The sequence below is a fragment of the Phocoena sinus genome, chromosome 1 (genome assembly GCF_008692025.1).
Source record: "Phocoena sinus isolate mPhoSin1 chromosome 1, mPhoSin1.pri, whole genome shotgun sequence".
Classification (NCBI taxonomy): domain Eukaryota; kingdom Metazoa; phylum Chordata; class Mammalia; order Artiodactyla; family Phocoenidae; genus Phocoena; species Phocoena sinus.
The window spans coordinates 102,553,189-102,576,984 of record NC_045763.1 but is presented as its reverse complement, the minus strand read 5'-3'; the positions used below and the strand labels follow the sequence as shown (position 1 = coordinate 102,576,984).

Sequence of the window (23,796 nt, the reverse complement as noted above, 5' to 3'; positions counted from 1 at the left end):
GATAAGTTATGGTGGAAGGGAAAGGAGGGGACAAAATCTGACTGTACTGGGTTCAGAAGTAAATGAGAAGAGAGAAATGGAGGCAGGAGTATAGACAACTCTTAAATTTTTTTTTTTTTTTTTTTTTTTTTTTTGCTATAATGTAGAACAGAGAAATAGGAGAATAGCTGAAAGGGGATTTGAGGTAAGGGCAGACACTATAAAACTCTTCGAGGAAAACATAGGCAGAACACTCTATGACATAAATCACAGCAAGATCCTTTTTGACCCACCTCTTAGAGAAATGGAAATAAAAACAAAAATAAACAAATGGGACCTAATGAAACTTCAAAGCTTTTGCACAGCAAAGGAAACCATAAACAAGACAAAAAGACAACCCTCAGAATGGGAGAAAATATTTGCAAATGAAGCAACTGACAAAGGATTAATCTCCAAGATTTACAAGCAGCTCATGCAGCTCAATATCAAAAAAACAAACAACCCAATCCAAAAATGGGCAGAAGACCTAAATAGACATTTATCCAAAGAAGATATACAGATTGCCAACAAACACATGAAAGGATGCTCAACATCACTAATCATTAGAGAAATGTGAATCAAAACTACAATGAGGGCCTTCCCTGGTGGCGCAGTGGTTGGGAGTCCGCCTGCCGATGCAGGGGACACGGGTTTGTGCCCCAGTCCGGGAAGATCCCACATGCCGCAGAGCAGCTGGGCCCATGAGCCATGGCCACTGAGCCTGCACGTCCAGAGCCTGTGCTCCACAATGGGAGAGGCCACAACAGTGAGAGGCCTGCATACTGCTAAAAAAGAAAAAAAAAACTACAATGAGGTGTCACCTCACACTAGTCAGAATGACCATCATCAAAAATCTACAAACAACAAATGCTGGAGAGGGTGTGAAGAAAAGGGAACCCTCTTGCATTTTTGGTGGGAATGTAAATTGATACAGCCACTATGGAGAACAGTATGGAGGTTCCTTAAAAAAATAAAAATAGAACTACCATATGACCCAGCAATCCCACTACCAGACATATACCCTGAGAAAACCATAATTCAAAAAGAGTCATGTACCACAATGTTCATTGCAGCAATATTTACAATAGCCAGGACATGGAAGCAACCTAAATGTCCATCAACAGATGAATGGATAAAGAAGATGTGGCACATATATACAATGGAATATTACTCAGCCATAAAAAGAAACGAAATTGAGTTATTTGTAGTGAGGTGGATGGACCTAGACTCTGTCATACAGAGTGAAGTAAGTCAGAAAGAGAAAAACAAATACCGTATGCTAACACGTATATATGGAAACTAAAAAATAAATGGTTCTGAAGAACCTAGGGGCAGGACAGGGATAAAGACACAGACGTAGAGAACAGACTTGAGGACACAGGGAGGGGGAAGGGTAAGCTGGGACAAAGTGAGAGAGTGGCATGGACATATATACACTACCTAATGTAAAATAAGATAGCTAGTGGGAAGCAGCCGCATAGCACAGGGAGATCAGCTGGGTACCTTGTGACCTCCTAGAGGGGTGGGATAGGGAGGGTGGGAGGGAGATGCAAGAGGGACGGGATATGGGGATATATGTATATGTATGGTGCAACAAGAAAACTAGCTCTGCAAAAGAATGTGATTTGTGACAAATGTGAAGGCCAAGGTGGTAAGAAAGGAGCAGTAGAGTGCGGTCCCAATTGCCGAGGTACTGGAATGCAAATAAGAATTCATCAGATAGGACCTGGAATGGTTCAGCAAATTCAGTCTGTCTGCATGGAGTGCCAGGGCCATGGGGAGTGGATCAGTCCTAAAGATAGATGTAAAAGCTGCAATGGAAGGAAGATAGTTCGAGAGAAGAAAATTCTAGAAGTTCATATTGACAAAGGCATGACAGATGGCCAGAAGATAACATTCCATGGTGAAGGAGACCAAGAACCAGGACTTGAGCCAGCAGATATTATCATCATTTTAGATCAGAAGGACCATGCTGTTTTTACTTGACGAGGAGAAGACCTTTTCATGTGTATGGACATACAGCTGGTTGGGGCATTGTGTGGCTTCCAAAAGCCAATAACTACTCTTGACAACCGAACCATAGTCATCACTTCTCATCCAGGTCAGATTGTCAAGCATGGAGATATCAAGTGTGTGCTAAATGAAGGCATGCCAATTTATCGTAGACCATATGAAAAGGGTCACCTAATCATTGAATTTAAGGTAAACTTTCCTGAGAATGGCTTTCTCTCCCCGGATAAACTCTCTTTGCTGGAAAAACTCCTACCTGAGAGGAAGGAAGTAGAAGAGACTGATGAAATGGACCAGGTAGAACTAGTGGACTTTGATCCAAATCAGGAAAGACGGCGCCATTACAATGGAGAATCATATGGGGATGATGAACATCATCCTCGGTGTGGTGTTCAGTGTCAGACCTCCTAATGGGGCCAGTGAATAACACTCACTGCTGGCGTTTTATTTGCAGTAGTGATTGAGTGAAAGACTATAATCATAATATGCTCACTACTTGCTATTGTTTGTTTTAATATTCAACTATAGTAGTGTTTTAAAAGTTAAATGAAGAATAAACTCAAATATAAAAAAGAAAAAAAAACTTTGTTATAAAGCAGAAACTAACACACCATTGTAAAGCAATTATACTCCAATAAAGATGTTTTTAAAAAAAAGGCATTTTTTTAAGATGTAAGAAATTACAGCATGTTTGTAAGCTGAAGGGAATGCCCTTATAGAGAAAGCTATTTTGATGAAAATTGGTACATTTGGAATCAATGAGTAATAAAATAATCACAATCTTCATGATTTCATTGCCAAACTTAATCCAAATTTTTACTGCTAAATAGTTTTTTACCTGAAAAAAACACTGTTGTGGCTGCAAGCAGAGCATATTCAGTATTAGTAATACTAAGCTCACTCATTCTTCTACAGAAGTAATACAGTGTAGTAATAAATTCTTCAGAAATACCTAAAAAGATTAATATCAAATGTATTTTCATCAGAACACAGTGCAGACTCATATTGCCATTATCATATTTTCTCAAAGCAGTACAAGAAAATGAAACATGTCTGACAAATTTTTTCCATCCAATACAATATTTTGTATTCTATATAATATTACCAGTCAGCATAGCAGAAGGACAATCTTCATTGCAAAATGTTTCCAGAGGATAAATAGCACTTCTATCACCACTTTGATCATGACAATTCAGTGAATGATCTGATATTTTCATAGTACCTAGTTAAGGGAAAAAATATAAAGTCTGATTTTTTAAAATCTTTATTCAGATAGTAAAGTCAATCTCTCCAACATCTGTTAAACAGGAAACATTCCCAACAAATGGTATCTTTATAATTTTTATTACTGAAACATGAATCTAGAATAATAGTTCACACTTTATATAAACATTATATATAGAAGACCCTCCAAAAATGTGTTTTCTATGATACTATAGAAGAAGAATGGCTTTCTTTAAAAGAAAAACAAAAGCTAGAACAATGAATTGGAAAAGTATAAACCACTATTATGAAGTACTTATTTGTACACCAACTAGTACAATAAAAATATAATTAAAAATAGCTCAATGTTATATAATCTGTTGCTAAATTTAATAGTAACTATTAACATTAAGATTGAGTTAGTTGACCTTTTTTGCTTTCAGAAGTTGATGAAAGACATTCTTTTTGACTGTAAATTTGGGCCACATGAAGGAACATCACTTCAGTTTTTGATCCCTTCTGTAATGCAGTCTGATCCTCATTGGTCAAATTTTCAAATCCTTTACGAAAAGATCACATAATTGTTTGAAATAAATAATGAAAAGATAATTTTCAGGTATAGGATTTAACTTTTTTTTTTTTTTTTTAGTTATGCGGGCCTCTCACTGTTGTGGCCTCTCCCGTTGCGGAGCACAGGCTCCGGACGCGCAGGCTCAGCGGCCATGGCTCCCGGGCCCTGTCACCCCACGGCATGTGGGATCTTCCTGGACCAGGGCATGAACCTGTGTCCCCTGCATCGGCAGGCAGACTCTTAACCACTGCGCCACCAGGGAAGCCCAGGACTCAACATTTTTATATTATTTACTTATGATACGAATCTTAACTGGTCCCTTAGAATAATTATGATTCCACACGGTACTATTTGGGGGCACTTTCATCAGAACCAGATAATAATAATTTCCTATGGCAAGAGCAAATTAAACATAGTTGGTTTAGCCTTGAAGAATTTATTTTCACAGAGAGTTACCTGTGCACGTAACTAGATAGCTAAGTTTTGGCCAACAGTGACTTCACCTTTTTTTTTTTTTTTTTTTGGTATGGTACAGGGAATTTTGTTTCATGTTTTATCTAAAAAACAAAAACAATTTATTTCCCAAAATAAAAATAAAATAAAACATACAATCAATCATAGTTTGTCTTAACTCTAAGTCTTTGAAGTCACTTGAATAATATTTTAAAATATTTATATTTTCATCCAACTGATTGATTAAAGCAAACAAAGTAAACATGTTTTTAAATTTAGAAGCAGTTTTGGTAGAAAAATAGAGGGTTTTGTTTTCTTAAAATGCCACCTTCCTTTAAAACAAGGAACTTTTTAAAAATTACGTATTAAATTACTTTAATTTTTTCCAAAGATAAAGTGATTACCTGAGAGTCTCTTGGTGAAATCCATTAACCTCTGTATATGTAGGACAACTGTCTCTGAGAGTCGCAAGAAGATCAGTTCAGGATTTGCATATCCCTGCAGCTAAGCAACAAAAAGAAATAAGATTAATAATTTTTTTCTTTCAAATAACTTTAAATTTTAAACTTTTCTGATTATGCTGTTATTTTCTAACATAATTAATTACAAATTATTTCTTGCTAGTAATGAACACATACAAATCTTTCTGTTTCTTCTAAAGGAATTGTATATTTTTGATGAGCGGCCACAATGTTGTTAATGAGCTGATGTTCCTCTTGAGTTAGTTCCATGCTCTCCTGAATCTGTAAGAAACTATAGGGGGAAAACTATAATGCATACCTATTAAATAAGACATCATCATTAAAGAAACAAGAAATTTTTTAAGGAGAGTCTTGCCACTTTTCCAGATCTAGTGGTAGGTGACACAAGCTTGTTGTTTACCCCTTCCTCTTCCACTTTGATGTTAGAGTAAAAATTATTCTTCTGCTTAAAGTTCTTTCGAAGTCTCTTTGATCTGCATTGGATTTCTGTGAGCAAACCTGTGATATTACAAAATTCACATAAAATATTTTTGGTACAACAAATAACATTATAGGATTTGATGAAAATTGTCTTACATTGTACACATATGTGATCATGAACTTGCCTTTTCACAAAGAACCTTTCTTTTTTGGTAAGCATGTACAACAGCAGTTAAATTTACTACATTACTTACTTCTTTTCCTTCCACAACTACCTGTCTACTTAAAACTACACAGTCATCCTAGACTTAAATTAAAAATTAATTTTGCATCTCCAAATTATAAATTTAGACCTTTTTATGTTAGAGAAATTTCCACATTAATTATATCTTGGAAGCAACAGAATGTTAATTGGTACATTGAAGGGAAACCAGTAATTTAAAATTGTGCTTTTTGTAGTTGAATTATATAACTTTAGGTTAAGTAATATAAAAATACAAGGATTTCCAATTAAGAAGAAAATACGATTATTACCAAAGTTAGAGCAATATAGTATAGAACAGATTTTATGGAAATAATTACCTAGATTGGTAACTGGCTATCCTAAGTTAGCAGTTGCTGGAGAAATAGCTTAAATCCAGACAAATATGTTATGTTCAAAATAACTTGAAGAACGTAAGTTCCTAGTAAGGTAAGAAAAACTAAAATCCCCCTAAAAAAAAACCACAATGGCACTTACATTCTTCCAACATTCCTACTGCCTTACACTTTTTTAGTCTGCACTCTTGACATTTTCTACGCATGTACATGTCCATTTCACAGTGACCACCATTCTTGCAACTATATACTGCATTTTTGGTGATGCTACGTCGAAAAAACCCTAATAACAAAGGAGAGTTTTTAAAATTTTACTATTAGGTATTTTTAGTTACTTGTTTTTAAACTTCATAGTAAAAGTAATCAAGTTAACTAAATTATTTCAATAAAATGTTTTTTCCCTCAGTAAGAAGGTTTGGTTTAATATACATTTATCTGGATAATTGTTTTAATCCTCTCCTATTTGATATATCTTATTCCATGGTTGTTACTGTAAATAATCTATCTGGAAATTAAACTAAATAACCCCAACACATTAAAACAACTCTCTGTTTTCTATGGTTATAATATACCATCTAAAAGCATTTTTAAACTATATTTTACAGAATATCAAGATTCCATGACACATCTCTCAAGGTTCCCTAGAAGGAATACGTACATGCTCATGTAGAATAAAACTATAAGGAAACCTCTCTTTTTCTCGCCTCACATTTCTACCTCAACTCATAAAGGAAGAGATAATTCTTCCAAAGTTACTCCTCTGTCCTTCCTTTTTAGCACTTCCCCAGATGAGAACATATTGCTAATTTATTTAGTCCAAGACGTTGAATGGGCCGTTTTGTGTGTGTGTGCGTGTGTGTGTGTGTGTGCGTGTGTGTGTGTGTGTGTGTGTGTGTGTGAGTTTGTGTGTGTGCATGCTGGGGAGAGGTGTGGAGATTCTACATTTTCCTAAATCCATGCATAGTAGTCTCTTCCCATTTCCTGTTTCATTTCCCATTCCTGTGCAACAATCCCTGATATCTTCCTCTTATTCCATTCCAAGCAGTGAAGTTGATAAAGTTAGTCAATACCCCAATTAGAAGCCTGCCATACTCTTTCTGTAGACACGCTTGAGAGTGGGAGTTTCATGACTTAGATTCAGCAAAGGGAATAGAAAGCTCAGCTTAGGTTTCAGAACTATGCCTCATTCTTCAACTTAGTTTTAACAGCAAGGCCCTGCATTTTAAGAGTAAGCAAATACTGGCCTAGCTATTCTACTCATAAAGCTGGTACCTCCTTTCCCTTAGTCTTCGTTTGGCTATTCTTTGTGCGGGGTGAGTGTGAGATTCTGACAATAAGACTTTACCTTGAACTTCTAGACACGTTTACCTAGTCCTGTATTAATCTAATCATTTCCAGGTTCTGCCCCAATATTTCACTTGTGAATTTAAAAAATGCAGAAGTGTTTCAAAACCTCAAAACTTCATCAAGGACTATTTTACTCCTTACTCCATGTCAATATCAATGATGATCTTCAGTGGTAGACCTCCCATTGGTTTTCAAAAAAGCATTCCTGGGACTTCCCTGGTAGTCCAGTGGTAAAGAATCCGCCTTCCAATGCAGGGGATGCGGGTTCGATCCCTGGTTGGGAACTAAGATCCCACATGCTGCGGGGCAACTAAGCCCACCTGCTTCAACTAGAGAGGCCGCGTGCCTCGAACTCCAGGGTCCACGTTCTCTGGAGCCCAAGCACCACAACTAGTGAGAGAAAACCTGCACGCCACAACTAGAGAGAAGCCCATGCACCACAACAAATAGCCCACGCAACACACCAAAGTCCTGCATGCCGCAGTGGAGATCCCACGTGCCACAACTAAGACCCCACACAGCCAAAAATTTAAAAATAAAATAAAATAAATAAATATTTCTTAAAAAGCATTTCAAACAAATAGACTTAGATAGAATCGTAGAAGTCATTTAATTGAAATTTCTTCCTAATTCACGAATTATACCAGCCATATGAGATGTAATAGTTAACATTCACACCTTTTTAAAAGACATTTTTTATTCCAACATCAAATTCACCTAGGAACATGCAAAGTTTCTGCCACATAAATATTTTGAATTTTATATTTAAATAAAAAAGTTTTCATCAAAATTAAAAAAATGAAATCAAAACTTTGTTAAATTCCATTTTCACATCTTTGATCCCACAGATTGATCACTTTAAACATATCAATGGCTTTCCTTGATTTTATGTTTCACATTTTAAAGAGAGTACTCCTACATGCTTAAAATTTCATGACTCTTCAGTGAACACTAGGATTAAAGTTTTAACTTTATCCTTACCTTTGCAACCTTCACAAGTAAGTGCATTGTAATGATATCCTGATGCTTTATCACCACAAACTACACAGAGTTCTTCCTGTCCCTTAATACGAATGGAAGAATGAGTTATTCTGGACCTTTTTATTCCAGGGTAACCATCTTCAGCATCGTGGGCAACCACGTAAGTGGATTTATTTAATTCACAGGAAAGAAGTCCATACTCTCCACCACTGAACTGTGGGTCCAAGCTATAAGTGTTGAAATGACTTTGTAAAGATTGGGACTGTAGAGCTGGAAGAAACTGGACAGTAGAATACTGGCAATAAGGTGATTCTTGAAAATCAGTGTCGTACAGCTGATAATTGATTTGTTCTGGCAAAATATCTAGTTTTTTTAACACACACACACACACACACAAAAATGGTGAAAGTCAAGTTATTTTTCAATTTCAAAGAGTTTTACACTCAAAGAACAGAGTTAATTCAACATGTCCAATACATCCCAGGGACTTGCTGTCCAGCATAAGAGGCAGACAGTAAACTGAATTGCAATACATGATAAATGCTGCCACCCCAGAAGTATGCAGAGGTTGCTCAGGAGCTGGGAGAAAGGGTTGTTAATGGCTTACATACCAATGCAGTCTATTTCCTTAAGTAGAAATGAGTATTTCCCGGAGTTTGAAATGAAAGCTTTCCCCCAGCTTCTGTATTTTCTTTGTTGTGAATAAAATTGTTTTCAGTGCAATCAGATCAGTAAAGAGATGAATTAATAAATTATCCCACCCCCCCACCAAAAAAATCAAACTAAAATACAATTATACCAGTTATCTGGTTATTTCAAGCAAAAAATAAATTCTTTAAACTCCCCATTTAATATACCTTAACACTCTCCTTCGCCATTTGCAGACCTGATTTAAATTACTAGTTTCTTTTCTGTTTTATTGTCTAGCAATTCAATTATCTGGTGATAAACTTACCTACCCCGGAGGGTGACTGTAAGAATGAAATAAAATGTGAAATGCAAAAGCATGTATAAAATACAAAATGATACTTAATGGGTATCTTTATTGTTATTATCAGAAGCTACCAAGCACCAACTTACTTTCTGTTTTCAGGAGGATTACTGAAATCAATCCAGAAAATTGGCTCCAAAGAGACCCAGGAATACTTAGTTCCTCTATGTCTGTATCTAGTAATATTTGTACTTTTCCTGGTGCTGAATCCCAAGATGATTAGACTTACTCTTACCCTCAAAATTCTAACCCCAAGATTGGTAAACAGTATAATTTCTATTAATTCACATAAATTATTTGCAATCTGATAGCATCCAATCCAATGCAAAGTGTTGAATAAATACCAATAACAGCCTGATATAAGAAGAAAAGTTATCAGTAAAAACAATGTAACTTTTATTTAAAGAAGAGGGCCCTTCTTGGCTGAATATCAAAAGACTGCAGAATACTGGCTGATGTTACATTGGCATGGAAATCAGAGTTCAAAGTATAATATAAAAGAAAACTGCATTTAAAATTCAATTCATATTATAATCTTGGTCTTTTTGGAGAAAAATCCTATTGTCTCTTGCACTCTGTTTTCTATTTCTTTCCCTTTGATAAAAATCTTATATTAAGATTAAAGTTTCAGGAACATTGAATAACTACTCTGAACTACATTTTCTAAATTGCATGTGAACTAGTTTCAGCTAACCCCTAAAAATAACTTATAATTTGCATGCTAATTCTATTTTTAAAAATTGAATACAATTTTAGACTACTGTGCTTTTTCTTCTTTACATTTGATTCTGGCTTACAGCATTTTGGTATTTCTGATTTTTGAAAGTAATTATATTCTCTGGTAGGGAATAATTGAAAGTCTTTGGTTCATTTGTTAATTTCTTTTTAAAAAACCCTCTAATTAACCATAATTCCCGCCAAAAAAAAAAGTTTTATTAACTATCATACTGTAGTTTTTTGTTACACACCGTAGTACTGCACTGGTTCAGCAAGACAATATCCATCAGATGCAGTGACGTAAGTATTGGCCATTCTCTGGTCCAATTTTCACTTCTTCATTAGTAGATGCTAAAATAGAACCTGAAGGAAACAAAAATTTTGTAGACTTTTTGAAAGTATGATTATCAAATCAGTATGATTTTATAAAAGTATAATACTGTTTTTGAAAAATAAAGAATTTAGCAGACTTTATACAAGACATTTATATTTACACTTTAACTGGAAGAATATTGATTTTTCGTATCTCTACATACCAGATTATTTAATTCAGACAACTTCTTATTGCTCAGTTCTTTAAAATAACTTAAATCTTGGTAATAATCATTATGGCTCTTGAAAGGGTACCAAGCTTTGGAGTTAGACTTCATACACTGCATTTACCACTTATTTATGGGTCATTTTTACACCTCCCTGAACCTTAGTTTCCTCATTTGTAGAAGCGAAAGAATGAAACACACCTAGCCAAGTTATGGGAGAGTTTAATTAATGTGTTTAAAATCCAGAACAGTTCTTGACTTAATAACTGAGTCGTATAATTATTATTCTAATAGTTTCGCTAGATCTCAGTGTTCTAAATTTAGGTGAATTAGGAAGAAAAATTACACTTTTTCATGAAGGAAATTAAAGAGTAGGAAAAGAATGGCTTTCATAGCACTTTATTTAATCTTCTAAGTCCTTTGTAAATATTTTTCATAGCACTGTGATATGCTAAGCATTAAAACATTAATTTTGGTTCTGCGTGACTAATGAAAATAGTTTTTTGATTACTGAAAAAGTGTTTTATTTTTAATAGTAAAGACTAAAAATCATAAGCTATTATGAGGAAAAATTATTCAAAATCTAAGACGATCCCTTATGGGAAAAAAAAACTATTTTTGTTATTTCCTAGGTAGGAACTCCAAAAATAATGCATCTTTGAATAGACTTAAACAGGAAATCACAGTTAAAGAAATTGGAAATTATTAAAAGAAAATAAAGGTCACTCTAGAGTCCATGGTATTTTATAGCTTTATCCTCTCTATTCGAAGGTAAAGACTGTTTTCACCTTTTAAAAGAACCGAAAAAGATGAAAATTGGTTTTAAAACATACCAAAAGATATACATGACAAACTTCTGAGATTATATTGAAAAATCTTTTACTTAGATTTATTTCTCATGTGATGAGGTCACGGCAAAGGTTTCTACATTCGTGAAGATGATTAAAATAGTAGTATCTCTGAAATTTGTCTCCTGTATTATTTAATAGGCTCTAGGTTCCTTTAAAAGTACTTAAATCTCCCACTCTCTGACAGTCATGTAGAAGAAGTGCTGAATGGAACAGATGAAGCAAAAGTGGTGTCCCCAAATAAGTGCACTTTCAAAATGAAGTTTTCCTTGAAAAGTAAGGACTAAAATCAATAGGATCAGTATTACAACAGGTTAATTGGCTCTCCATATGAAAAGAATTCTAAGTGCTATTGGTTTAATTTGTGCCATACTCTTTAGTAATAATCCTGTTTAGTTTTTTCCAAACTTCTCTTTTGAGTCTCAATTTGATTTTAGAAAATCCCAAATGAATGTGAAAACTTGAAGTTGTTACTCACCCTTCCTTTAAAATTCCTGCTTTTAGCATTAGGCTTCATATAATATTAAATAAATATCTGAAAATTAAAAAGTATTAGGTATTCCTTTTTTTTGCTGAGCAAGATTTCATTTAAGAAATAATATAGAATAAATTAGAGGTAGCACATTAAAACAAAACCGGTAATATCCTGGCAAATACATACAGAAGTATCTTATAACAATGCTGCTGTCAGGGTTCATATCATAAATAACAATGTTCTAAAACCAAGTCCTTCCAATACTGATAAATAAATGCCCCAAAATATTGTCTAAAGCAGAAATGTCTTTATCAGTTTATGGACTACAGGCATACCTCCGAGATACTGCGGGATTGGTTCCAGACCACCAAAATTAAGCAAATATCACAATAAAGCAAATCACATACATTTTTTTATTTCCCAGTGCATATTAAAAGTTATGTTTATTTTATCCTGTAGTCTACTAAACATGCAATAGCATTATGTCTTTTAAAAAAATACCTTGTTAAAAATACTTTATTGCTTAAAAAAAGTAATCATTATCTGAGCCTTTAGCAAGTCATAATCTTTTTGCTGGTGGAGGGTCTTGCCTCAGTGTTGTCGGCTGCTGACTGATCAGGGTGGTGGCTGCTGAAGTTTCCCTCATCAATTGACTCTTCCTTTCATGAACAATTTCTCTGTAGCATGCACTGCTGTTTCATAGCAGTTTACCCACAGTAGAACTTCTTTCAAAATTGAAATCAGTCTTTCAAACCCTGCCTGTGCTTTATCAACTAAGTTTATTTAATATTCTAAATCCTTTGTTGTCATTTCAACAACCTTCATAGCATCTTCACCAGGGATAGATTCCATCTCAAGAAACCACTTTCTTTTCTCATCCATAAAAAGCAACTCCTCATCCATTCACATTTTATCATGAGATTGCAGCAATTCAGTCACATATTCATGCTTGACTTCTAATTCTAATTCTCTTGCTATTTTCACCACAGCTTCAGTTACTTCCTCCACTGAAGTCTTGAACCCCTCAAAGTCATCTATAAGGGTTGGGGTCAACTTCTTCCAAACTCCTGTTAATGTTGATATTTTTACCTCTTCCTATGAATCACGAATGTTCTTTTTTTTTTAAGGTGTGTGTGTGTTTTTTTGTTTTTGGCCTCAACGCATAGCATGTGGGATCTTTGTTCCCCAAGTAGGGATCGAACCTGTGCCCCCTGCAGTGGAAGAGTGGAGTTTTAACCACTGGACAGCTAGGGAAATCCCTGAATGTTCTTAATGGCATCTAAAATGATGAGTCCTTACCAGAAGATTTTCAAGTTACTTGGTCCAGATCCATCAGAGGAATCACTAGCTGCAGCAGCTATAGCCTTACAAAATACATTTCTTAAATAATAAGACTTGAAAGTCAAAAGCCATGGGCTGTAGAATGGATGCTGTGTTAGCAGGCATAAAAACAACATTAAACTTACTATACATCTCCATTAGAACTCTTGGGTGACCAGGTGCATTGTCAATGAGCGGTAATATTTTAAAAAGAATCTTTTTTTCTGAGCAGTACGTTTCAACAGTGGATTTAAAATATTCAGTAAACCATGTTGTAAACAGATGTGCTGTCATCCAGACTTTGTTTTTCCATTTATAGAGCACAGGCAGAGTAGGCTTAGCATAATTCTTTAGGGCCCTAGGATTTTCAGAATAGTAACTGAACATTGGCTACAACTTCCAGTCACCAGCTGTATTAGCCCCTAACAGGAGAGTCAGCCTTTCCTTTGAAGCTTTGAAGCCAGGCTTTGACTTCTCCTCTCTAGCTATGGAAGTCCTAGAAGGCATTTTCTTCCAGTGTAAGGTTATTTCATCTACATTTGTTGTTTAGTGTAGCCATCTTCATTCATTACTTAGGTATGTCTTCTGGATAACATGCTGCAGCTTCTTCATCAGCACTTGCTGCTTCACCTTGCACTTTTACGTTATGGAGATGGCTTCTTTCCTTAAACATCATTAACCCACCTCTGCTAGCTTCAAACTTTTCTCCTGAAGCTTCCTCATCAATCTCAGCCTTCATAGAATTGAAGAGAGTTAGGGCCTTGCTCTGGATTAGGCTTTGGCTTGAGGGAATGTTGTGGCTGGTTTGATCTTCCATCCAGACCACTAAAACTTTCTCCATATCAGCAATAGGGCTGTTCCACTTTCTTATCATTTGTGTGTTCACTGGGGAATCACCTTTAATTTCCTTCAAGAACGTTTCCTTTGCACTCACAGCTTGGCTAACTGTTTGGCATAAGAGGCCTAGCTTTTGACCTATCACAGCTTTTAACATGCCTTCCTCACTATGCATAATCATTTCTAGCTTTTGATTTAAAGTGAGAGACATGAGACCCTTCCTTTCACTTGAGCACTTAGAGGTCATTGTAGGGTTATTCAGTGGCCTAATTTCAATATAGTTGTGCCTCAGAGAATAGGGAGGCCTAAGGAGAAGGGGAGAGATGGGAACCAGGCAATTAGTGGAGCAGTCAGAACACACAGCATTATCGATTAAGTTCACTTTATATGGGTGTGAGTTCATGGTGCCCCAAAACGATTACAATGGTAACATCAGAAATCAATGATCACAGATTACCATAACAAATATAATAATAATGAAAAAGTTTGAAATATTAAGAAAATTACCAAAATGTGACACAGAGACACAAAGTGAGCTAACTGCTTTTGGAAAAAATGGTGCCACTAGACTTGCTCAGTGTAGGGTCACCACAAAACTTCAATTGGTTAAAAAACCCAGTATCTGCAAAGCACAGCAAAGCAAAGTGCAGTAAAATGAGGTATGCTTGTAGTTATAATCCAGGGCATATATGGGACACAAACATAAATAGGCCATTGATTAAAATATGCCTTTTAAAATATGAAATATTTCTCTCCTTTATATGCTTATAGTAATAGTTGCATTATTTTCTACATAAAATGTTCACTAATTAAATTTTTCTTCAGACTTCTAAATGTCTAACAGAAGTGTTATAATATGTATGCATGGTAAAACAAAATTTTCAGAAATAATATGCTTATAAAATTAGTTTAAAAACAAATTATTAATAACATAGAGAGAGGTATGTAATCAAAAACTTCCTATCCTATTAAAGTAAAGAGAAAAATTACAGTGGTCTTGGAATGATTCTGTTTCATTACCTTCCTAGTAAATATTTATTTAAAGAGAAAATAACTTAGTTAAGAGAGGAGATTTTGTCCAGAGGATCAATTTGGCCTGCGTAAAGTCTATTTTTTTCTTTAACAAATATAACTTTATCAAAAACCATATTTTTCACAGATTATGATAGCTATTTTACTGAAAAGATGTGTAATTGCACAAATGAATTTGCATCTCCTCTGCTTTAACCATAAATTGTTCTTGGTAAATCTTCATGTCTAAAACCTTAACAGGAAAAACATATTGATTACTGAGAACTATATCTATATGTTAAAGAAGTTCACAGTTTTCACATTTTTACTCTTGTAACATATGTCATTTGAATCATGAATAATGCATTGTTTATTGACATAATTGAAAAATATATTGCTTTGCAAAAAAAAATTTTAGTTTTCATAGTAGCATCTACTAAAAAATGAGTGATAGTGCTATATGATACATAATTATAAAAAGGTTTTTTATGGTAGTGCTTCTTTGAGCCAGAATTCTCTGAGCTTATTGGAACCAGGAAAAATGAAAAGAATATATTTGAATAATAACACAAATTAAGGCTTCTTGATTCCTCCATAAGTATCTGTCCTTTAACTTTTGAATACAGGGAGAACTTTACACTGTGAAGTCTTCTCATGCTTCTATTATACAGCTTTATCAAGATGTAATTTGTATAACATCATATTCATTCTCTTAAATTCACTGTACAGTTCAGTGGTTTTTAGAATATTCAGAGTGTGCAGCTATTACCATCATCTAATTCCAGAGCATTTTTGTCACCCCAAAATGATCCCCCCATACCTGTAAGCATGGCACCTCATTCCCTCCTCCCCCCAATCCCTGACAACCACTAAGCAACTTTCTGTTTTTATGGATATGCCTAGTCTAGACATTTCATATAAATCTAATCATATAATCCATACATAGTTTTATATGAAAAAAGTATTTAATTAATATGTTAAGTAATTTTCACAGCATAAGACAGAAAGAAAATAGATTATTTAGAAAATTCATGACTATGAAAGTAATATTTTATATACTTCAGAAGTATAGAAATATTTGTGTCTATTTCCAAAATCTGACATAATTTTCATAATTATATCATCATAAAGTTTTCAACAAAAGTATAATTCCCTGAATATATCTTTATCAGAATTTATTTCAAGTGGTTTGAATTTACATATAACCTATTGCTTCAAAAAATAAAATATTTTATCAATAAGTTCTTGATTTAAAAATGAGTTTAATTTTTAAAATATAACAATAAACATTACTGTGAAGTGACTTATCACATCAAATGTCAAGTCCAACCATAGTCTAAAATTATCTTGTCATTCTTTAGGAAAGAACCAAATTATTGTGTAATCTACTTAATTAAATTTCTTATTTTCAAGGGGAAAATGCTTTTTATAGCTTGACTATCATAGTAGCTACAATTGTCTTACCTTGCAAAAATTAAGTTAATGTTAGTGGAAACTAAAGATCTCAAAAAATACCCTCTAATTTATTAACATCTTACAATTTAATAATGAAGAGAGTTGTCAACAAAATTAGCATTCATATTTAATTTAGGCAGTATAAAATACATTTTTCTTATTTTAGAGAGAACAAAATACTCACAGTTCAATGATATTACTAGAGATTGTCCTTTTCCTCACAGAATGAGTATAGATAGATTTAGCAATGACTTTAACTTTCCATCTGGAGCAACTGAGCCTTTTCTCTATTTATCAAGGAGTGGAAATAAGGGCACTCTGCATACATTTAGGCTCTAGACACTCTGCAGAGCAATGCTTCAGCTCTATCTCAGAGACAAACTTCCCACACAATCCTCTCGGGTCAAAGCAAGGGCAGTTACAAGCTGACGTAAATCAAATAATAACCAGATCATCAGGGATAGAAGCCTTTGGGACCTTCAGGTCACACTCTCCCAGAGTTCCTTATTGTTTATTTAATACATACTTTGTTTTCATGATTGAATTTGACATTCTTCCATTCTGATTACAAAACATTGGGTCTCTACAAACTACCAAGTAATATATACAGGAAGGAAAAAAACCCTTAATTAAATTCAAACTCCACTAATACAGGTGCTATAACAATTCAACTTGAAGTTTATCTTTTCATTACCTATAAAAAAGGGAATTTGTTAAACCAATTAGTAATGTGTAATAATTCATAGATTGCTGCAATGTTAGATGTATACAAATCATCTAATCCAACTCTCTCAAGTTTTTGGCTAAGAAAAACTGCAACACAAATAGATACTACTCCTTGTTCAAGTTCTCATAGCTAGTTAGTAGCAGAGATGAAACTCAATGAAAATCCAAGCAGTTGAACAGGATATATAAATAATTTCATTATGACTTTTTTAATGTCACATAAATAAAGTCTGTTAGATAATACCAGGCTCAGAGTCTTATTCCTTTAAGGCATTTCTACAGAGGCAAGTTTACAAATGCGTTTTCTACCACTAAACCCCATTCTCCTGGTTACACCATCTCTGACTTTTCTTATCTGACACTATGCTCTTGTCTCAGTCCTGCCCAGTTCCACTTGCATGTAAACATGGCATAGCCTCAGTATGCACCTCTACCTTTCCTGGCATCTGATCTTGTCCACCTCCAGTTTCTGACTTCAAACTATAATACTGATGATGAATTCTTCAAGGGTCTTCATCTACCACAGAACAGAATTCATGATAAAATCTGCAAGTCATGTCACATGGAGTTTTGTTTACTTTTTAAATAAGAGGCTCTGTATCTGTGAATTTTAATTGGTTAACCAAAGAATAACAGTCATGCCATTATAATTCATTTGTGTTGATTCTAAAATATTCCAAAAATAGACTCCAGATTATGTCTTAAAAGAGGTACTCTCTACTAGCAACCTTACATCGAAAAATAGCAAAACAACTACATGAAAGAAAAAAATAGCAAAACAAACATATAGTACTTGATATCTTTTAAAAGCAATGTTTAACTTCTAAATATTTATCTGGAACATTTGTTTCTTAAGAGAACATATTTTTTAAAGAACTTTAATCCTTTCACTATTAGTATTCAAACATCAGGGATAATGTATACAATTTTATTGCTTAGATAATTCCCAATTTTAACCTCTGTTTATAAGCAGAATTATTAGCTTCTGTATTTAAAAAATACAATTTCGAATGCTCAATGATTCAAACTTTTCACTTATATCATCCTGACCACGCATACCCTCAGTCCCATCCCAATTATATCTGAGATATTATAATTCATTGACAATCAGCTTCCTTGTTTAGTTTTACAAAAAATGATTTGGGAATTCCCTGGCAGTCTAGTGGTTAGAATTTGACGCTTTCACTGTGGTGAACCAGGTTCAATCCCTGGTCGGGAACTAAGATCCTGCAAGCTGTGTGACCGCAGACAAAAAAAAAAAAAAGATTCATCCAGAACTTTACAGCTACAAATTTTTACATGTACTTCCCTGGTTTATAATAATACTCTAGACTTACTGTGGCATTAGCATAGTGCTCATTCCAAGGTACTTAAAGATATGTGCAAATATATCTTGATATTTTAAAATAAGGAAAGCAGATTTATATTTTTCTAATTTTACACAGGCTACTGGCAACCGAGCATTCTACTTGTAATCACATGGTTCACTGATATCCCTTAATATGCATAAATAAGGACATTTCTTGAAATTTATTCTTTTTATACTGTTACTCAATACACAGGTGGCCTATATTTATAGATACATGCCATTTAAAATAAATATTATCATTACATTATCAGTAACAAATAATCTAAAGAGTTACAAATCTAACCCACTTGTTTGCTATATAATTAGGAGCATCATTTGGGAAGGCTCTATGAGAAAGTGACATCCAAGACAAGACCTAAAGGATGACAAAAAGCCAGCCACAGGAAGAGCTGAGGGATGAATGTTTTAGAAGGAACAACACACTGCTCTGTGTTGGCTTGTGTAACACCAAAAGAAGGTCAGTGTAGTGAATGGTGACAGAAGACAGGAATAGAACAAGATGAGACTGGAGAGAAAATAAAACCAGATTGTAAGAGCCTTAGAGAGAAGTCCGAATTTTATTCTGGGTATAACAGGAAATCATTAAAGGATTTTAAGCAGAAAAGACACATAATCTGAAGTATATTTTTTGTTTTGCTTTATTTTGTTGTTTTGTTTTTAATTGACATTTTTATTGAGACCATTGTAGATTACCTTGCAGTTTTAAGAAATAATACAGAGAGATCATGTGCTTAATCTAGTTTACCCCAATGGTAACATTTTGCAAAATTGTGGTACAATATCACAACCAGTATATGGACATTGATAAAAACCACCTTATTCAGAGTTCCCCAATTTTACCTCTGCTTATTTATGTATGTGAATTAAATTCTGTACAATTTTATCACTTGTAGGTTCATGTAGCCATCACAGAGTCAAGATACTGAATAGTTCCCATATCACAATCCCTCGTGTCACCCTGTTTTAACCACACTCACTTCCTTCTTCCCTCTCCCCATTCCTAACCTCTGGCAACCACTAATATGTCTTCCATTTCTAAAAATTTGCCTTTTCAAAATGTTATACAATTGATCATACATTGTGTAACCTTTTATGATTGGCTTTTTTTCCTCAGCATAATTCCCTGGAGGTTAATCTAAGTTGTTGTGTAGATCAACAAACCACATTTTCACTGCTGAGTAGTAGTCTATGGTTCTGGGCGAACCACAGTTTAAATATTAAATACCTTTGGAAGGGCACATGGGTTAATTCCATTTTCTGCTACTGCAAATAAAGTTGCTATGAACACTCATGTACAGATTTATGTGTGAACATAAGTTTTCATTTCTCTGGAGTAAACGCCCAAAAGTATAATTTCTAGTTTTACGATAATTGTGTATTTTATAAGAAACTGCAAAACTTTTCCCAAATAACTGTATAATTTTATATTTCTACTAGGAATGTATGAGTGAACCAATTTCTCTCCATCTCTTCCAGAATTTGATATTGTCACTATTTTTAATTTTAGCCTTTCTGATAGATGGGTAGTGATATCTTGCGGTTTTCATTTGTGTTTCCCTCATGGCTAATCATACTGAACATCTTTTTTTAATATTTATTTATTTTATTTATTTATTTTCCTTTTTTTTTGGCTGCTTCGGGTCTTAGTTGTGGCATACGGGATCTTTGTTGAGGCATACAGGATCTTTTCGTTACGGCACGTGGTCTCTTCGTTGCAGCGCTCAGGTTTCTCTCTAGTTGCGGCACTCAGTATTTTCTGTAGTTGTGGCACGTGGGCTCTGTAGTTTGTGGCATTTGGGCTCTCTTGTTGAGGCACACAAGCTCAGTGGTTGTGGCACATGGGCTTACTTGCCCCACGGCATGTGGGATCTTAGTTTCCTAGCCAGGGATCGAACCTGCATCCCTTGCATTGGAAGGTGGATTCTTTACCACTGGACCACCAGGGAAGTCTCCTGAACATCTTCTCACATTTTTTTTTTTTTTTGCCATCTGTATATCCTCTTTGGGGAAATGTCTGTTCATGTCTTTTCCCCATTTTCTAATAGAATTGTTTATCTTCTTATTGTTGAGTTTTGAGGGTTGTTTACATATTTTAGATACTAGTCTTTTGTTGCATATGTGGTTTGCAAACATTTCTCCTAATCTGTAGTGTGTCTTTGCATCCTCTTTACAGGGTCTTTTGCAGAGCAAAAGTTTTTTGGCCTTTGTTTTGTTTTGTTTATTTAACATCTTTATTGGAGTATAATTGCTTTACATTGTTGTGTTAGTTTCTACTGTATAGCAAAATGAATCAGCTATACATATACATATATCCCCATATCCCCTCCCTCTTGCGTCTCCCTCCCACCCTCCCTATCCCACCCCTCTAGGTTGCCACAAAGCACCTAGCTGATCTCCCTGTGCTATGTGGCTGCTTCCCACTAGCTATCTATTTTACATTTGTCAGTGTGTATATGTCCATGCCACTCTCTCACTTCGTTCCTGCTTACCCTTCCTCCTCCCCGTGTCCTCAAGTCCATTCTCTAATTCTGCGTCTTTATTCCTGTCCTGTCCCTAGGATCTTCAGAACCACTTTTTTTTTAGATTCCATATATATGTGTTAGCATATGGTATTTGTTTTTCTCTTTCTGACTTACTTCACTCTGTGTGACAGTCTCTAGGTCCATCCACCTCACTACAAATAACTCAATTTCGTTTCTTTTTATGGCTGAGTAATATTCCATTGTATATATGTGCCACATCTTCTTTATCCATTCATCTGTCAATGGACACTTAGGTTGCTTCCATGCCCTGGCTACTGTAAATATTGCTGCAGTGAACATTGTGGTACATGACCCTTTTTGAATTATGGTTTTCTCAGGGTATATGCCCAGTAGTGGGATTGCTGGGTCATATGGTAGTTCTATTTTTACTTTTTCAAGGAACCTCCATACTGTTCTCCATAGTGGCTGTATCAATTTACATTCCCACCAACAATGCAAGAGGGTTCCCTTTTCTCCACACCCTCTCCAGCATGTGTTGTTTGTAGATTTTTGATGACGGCCATTCTGACCAGTGTGTTGTGATACCTCATTGTAGCTTTGATTTGCATTTCTCTAAGGATCAGTGATGTTGAGCATCCTTTCATGTGTTTGTTGGCAGCCTGTATATCTTCTTTGGAGAAATGTCTATTTAGGTCTTCTGCCCATTTTTGGATTGGGTTGTTTGTTTTTTTGATATTGAGCTGCATGAGCTGCTTGTATGTTTTGGAGATTAATCCTTTGTCAGTTGCTTCGTTTGCAAATATTTTCTGCCATTCTGAGGGTTTTTTTTTTCATCATGTTTATGGTTTCCTTTGCTGTGCAAAAGCTTTGAAGTTTCATTAGGTCCCATTTATTTATTTTTGTTTTTATTTCCATTTCTTTAGGAGGTGGGTCAAAAAAGATATTGTGATTTATGTCGAAGAGTGTTCCTCCTATGTTTTCCCCTAAAATTCTGTAGTGTCTGGCTTTACATTTAGGCCTTTCCTTTAATCCATTTTGAGCTTATTTTTGTGTGTGGTGGTAGGAAGTGTTCTAATTTCATTCTTTTACATGTAACTGTCCAGTTTTGCAGAGCAAAAGTTTTTAATTTTGATGAAGGATAATTTATCAATTTATCCTTTTACAGATTGTACTTATAGTGTTAGGTCTAAGAACTCTTCACCTAGCTCTAGATCCCGAAGATTTTCTTCTATATAGTTTTCTAAAAGTTTCATATTTTAAGTTTTACATTTAAGTCTAGGATTCATTGTTAGTTAATATTTTTATAAGATGTGAAGTTTAAGTTAAGGTTTTGTTTTGTTTTGTTTTTGTCTATGGATGTTCAATTGCCCCAGCACTGTTTGTTGAAAAGGTGATCCTTCCTCTGTTGAACTGCTTTTGCACCTTGTCAAAATTCAGTTGGGCATACCTGTGTGGGTATATTTTGGGGTTCTCTATGTGTCTATCTCTCCACCACTATCATTCCACACCATTTTGACTGCTGTAGCTAACTAGAAAGACTTAATGCTTAGTGGAAGGATCTTCCCACTTTCTCCTTCTTTGTCAAGATTGTCTTAATTATTCTAGGACCTGTGCTTTTTCATATAAATTTCAAAATAAGCTTGTCTATTTCTACCAAAAAAAATTGCTGGGATTTTTATAAGAATTGTATTAAACTTATTGATCAGTTTGAAGAGAATTGACATCTTTACTATGTTGAGCCTTCCAACCCATGAGCATGGTATATCTCTTCATTTATTTAGGTGGTCTTTGATTTATTTCAGCATACAAACCCTGTACATGTTTTGCTAAGTAAATACCTAAGTACTTCATTTTCTTTGGAGTGATTTTAAATGGTATTGTTTTTCATTTTAGTTACTTCATTGTTGGTTTATAGAAATATAATTGCATTTTTCTGTTGATCTTGTATCTTGCAACCTTGCTGAACTTACTTATTAGCTCTAAAGTGATTTTTCTATTCCTTGGAATTTTCTATGTAGACAATCATGTCATCTGCAAGTAGAAATAGTTTTATTTCTTCCTTTCCCAACTGTATGCCTTTTATTTCTTTTTCTTCATTTATTAAAATGTCTAGAACTTCCAGTACTATGTTCAGTAAGAGTGGTGAAAGCAGACATCCTTACCCTTGTTCCAATCTTAGGGAGAAAGCATTCAGTTTTTCATCATTAAGTGTGATGTTAGCTAAGATTTTTATAGATGCTCTTTATCAAGTGGAGGTAATTCTCTACTCCTAACTAAACTACTATATGAGTGAATTTTATTTTCATATAATTCTGATGCTACGTGGGAGGAGAGCAAGAAAATAAATGAGGTAACCAGTAAGGTGACTATCACAGTACTCCAGGTGAGAGATGATGGTAGCCTAGACTAAGATGATGGTAGTGATATGGACTAGGAGATAAGAGGGAAGATTCAAGATATATTTTGCTGTATAATCTGTAGGACTTGCTAATGGATTGGACAGTTAGTCAGAAATTGCATTTGGCTACAAATAGCAGAAAACCCTACTATAATGACTTAAGTAGAGGCTTTCTTCCCCCATACAAAAGTAAGTCTGAGTGTTAGCAGTTCTATTGATGTCACCAATGTCTCAAGATCCTTCTATTCTTTGCTCCTTCATCATTAACATATGACTTTGAACCATATGGTCACAAATGGATGTTGTACTTCTAGGTACCACAGATGAGTTCCAGTAAGAAAGATAGAATTGCAAAAATTTTCCTTTAGTGAGACTTTATTCAAAAAGTTAAGCACTTCCAGAAACATCCATCTATATCTCCTTGATTAAAACTATGTCACTGGCCACTCAGCTTGCAAGGGAGGCTAGGAAATGAATATTTTATTTTCCAGTCTCTAAAGTAGAGAAAAGCAGGGAGAAGTTTATTGCAATGGGCGCTAAGTGAG

At 34.6% G+C, this 23,796-nt stretch overlaps 2 protein-coding genes across 2 annotated transcripts; one reads left to right on the top strand and one right to left on the bottom strand.

The window, feature by feature from the left end:
* The first annotated feature begins 1,599 nt into the window (after positions 1–1,599).
* LOC116759513 (dnaJ homolog subfamily A member 1-like) lies at positions 1,600–2,439 on the top strand. Its single transcript, XM_032643361.1, is given in 1 exon segment — positions 1,600–2,439. A coding segment is annotated over 1 exon segment (840 nt).
* Positions 2,440–3,639: 1,200 nt separating this feature from the next.
* Positions 3,640–10,105, bottom strand: LOC116761582 (bile acid receptor-like). The gene is made up of 7 exons (XM_032647517.1): positions 10,042–10,105; positions 8,083–8,445; positions 5,897–6,037; positions 5,093–5,235; positions 4,894–4,998; positions 4,660–4,759; positions 3,640–3,791 (listed from the first exon to the last, which is right to left on the bottom strand). The coding sequence occupies exons 1-7, from the start codon at positions 10,103–10,105 to the stop codon at positions 3,640–3,642; spliced, it is 1,068 nt and encodes a 355-aa protein (XP_032503408.1).
* Between the last annotated feature and the right edge of the window lie 13,691 nt (positions 10,106–23,796).

Excerpts from the sequence above, each read along its gene's own strand:
- LOC116761582 (XM_032647517.1), bottom strand. The coding sequence starts at position 10,105 with ATGGCCAATACTTACGTCACTGCATCTGATGGATATTGTCTTGCTGAA. Across the intron at positions 8,446-10,041 it reads TGAACCAGTGCAGTACTACG|ATATTTTGCCAGAACAAATC; the intron begins GTGTGTAACAAA and ends TAAAAAAACTAG. Across the intron at positions 4,999-5,092 it reads CCACTAGATCTGGAAAAGTG|ATTCAGGAGAGCATGGAACT; the intron begins GCAAGACTCTCC and ends AGTTTCTTACAG.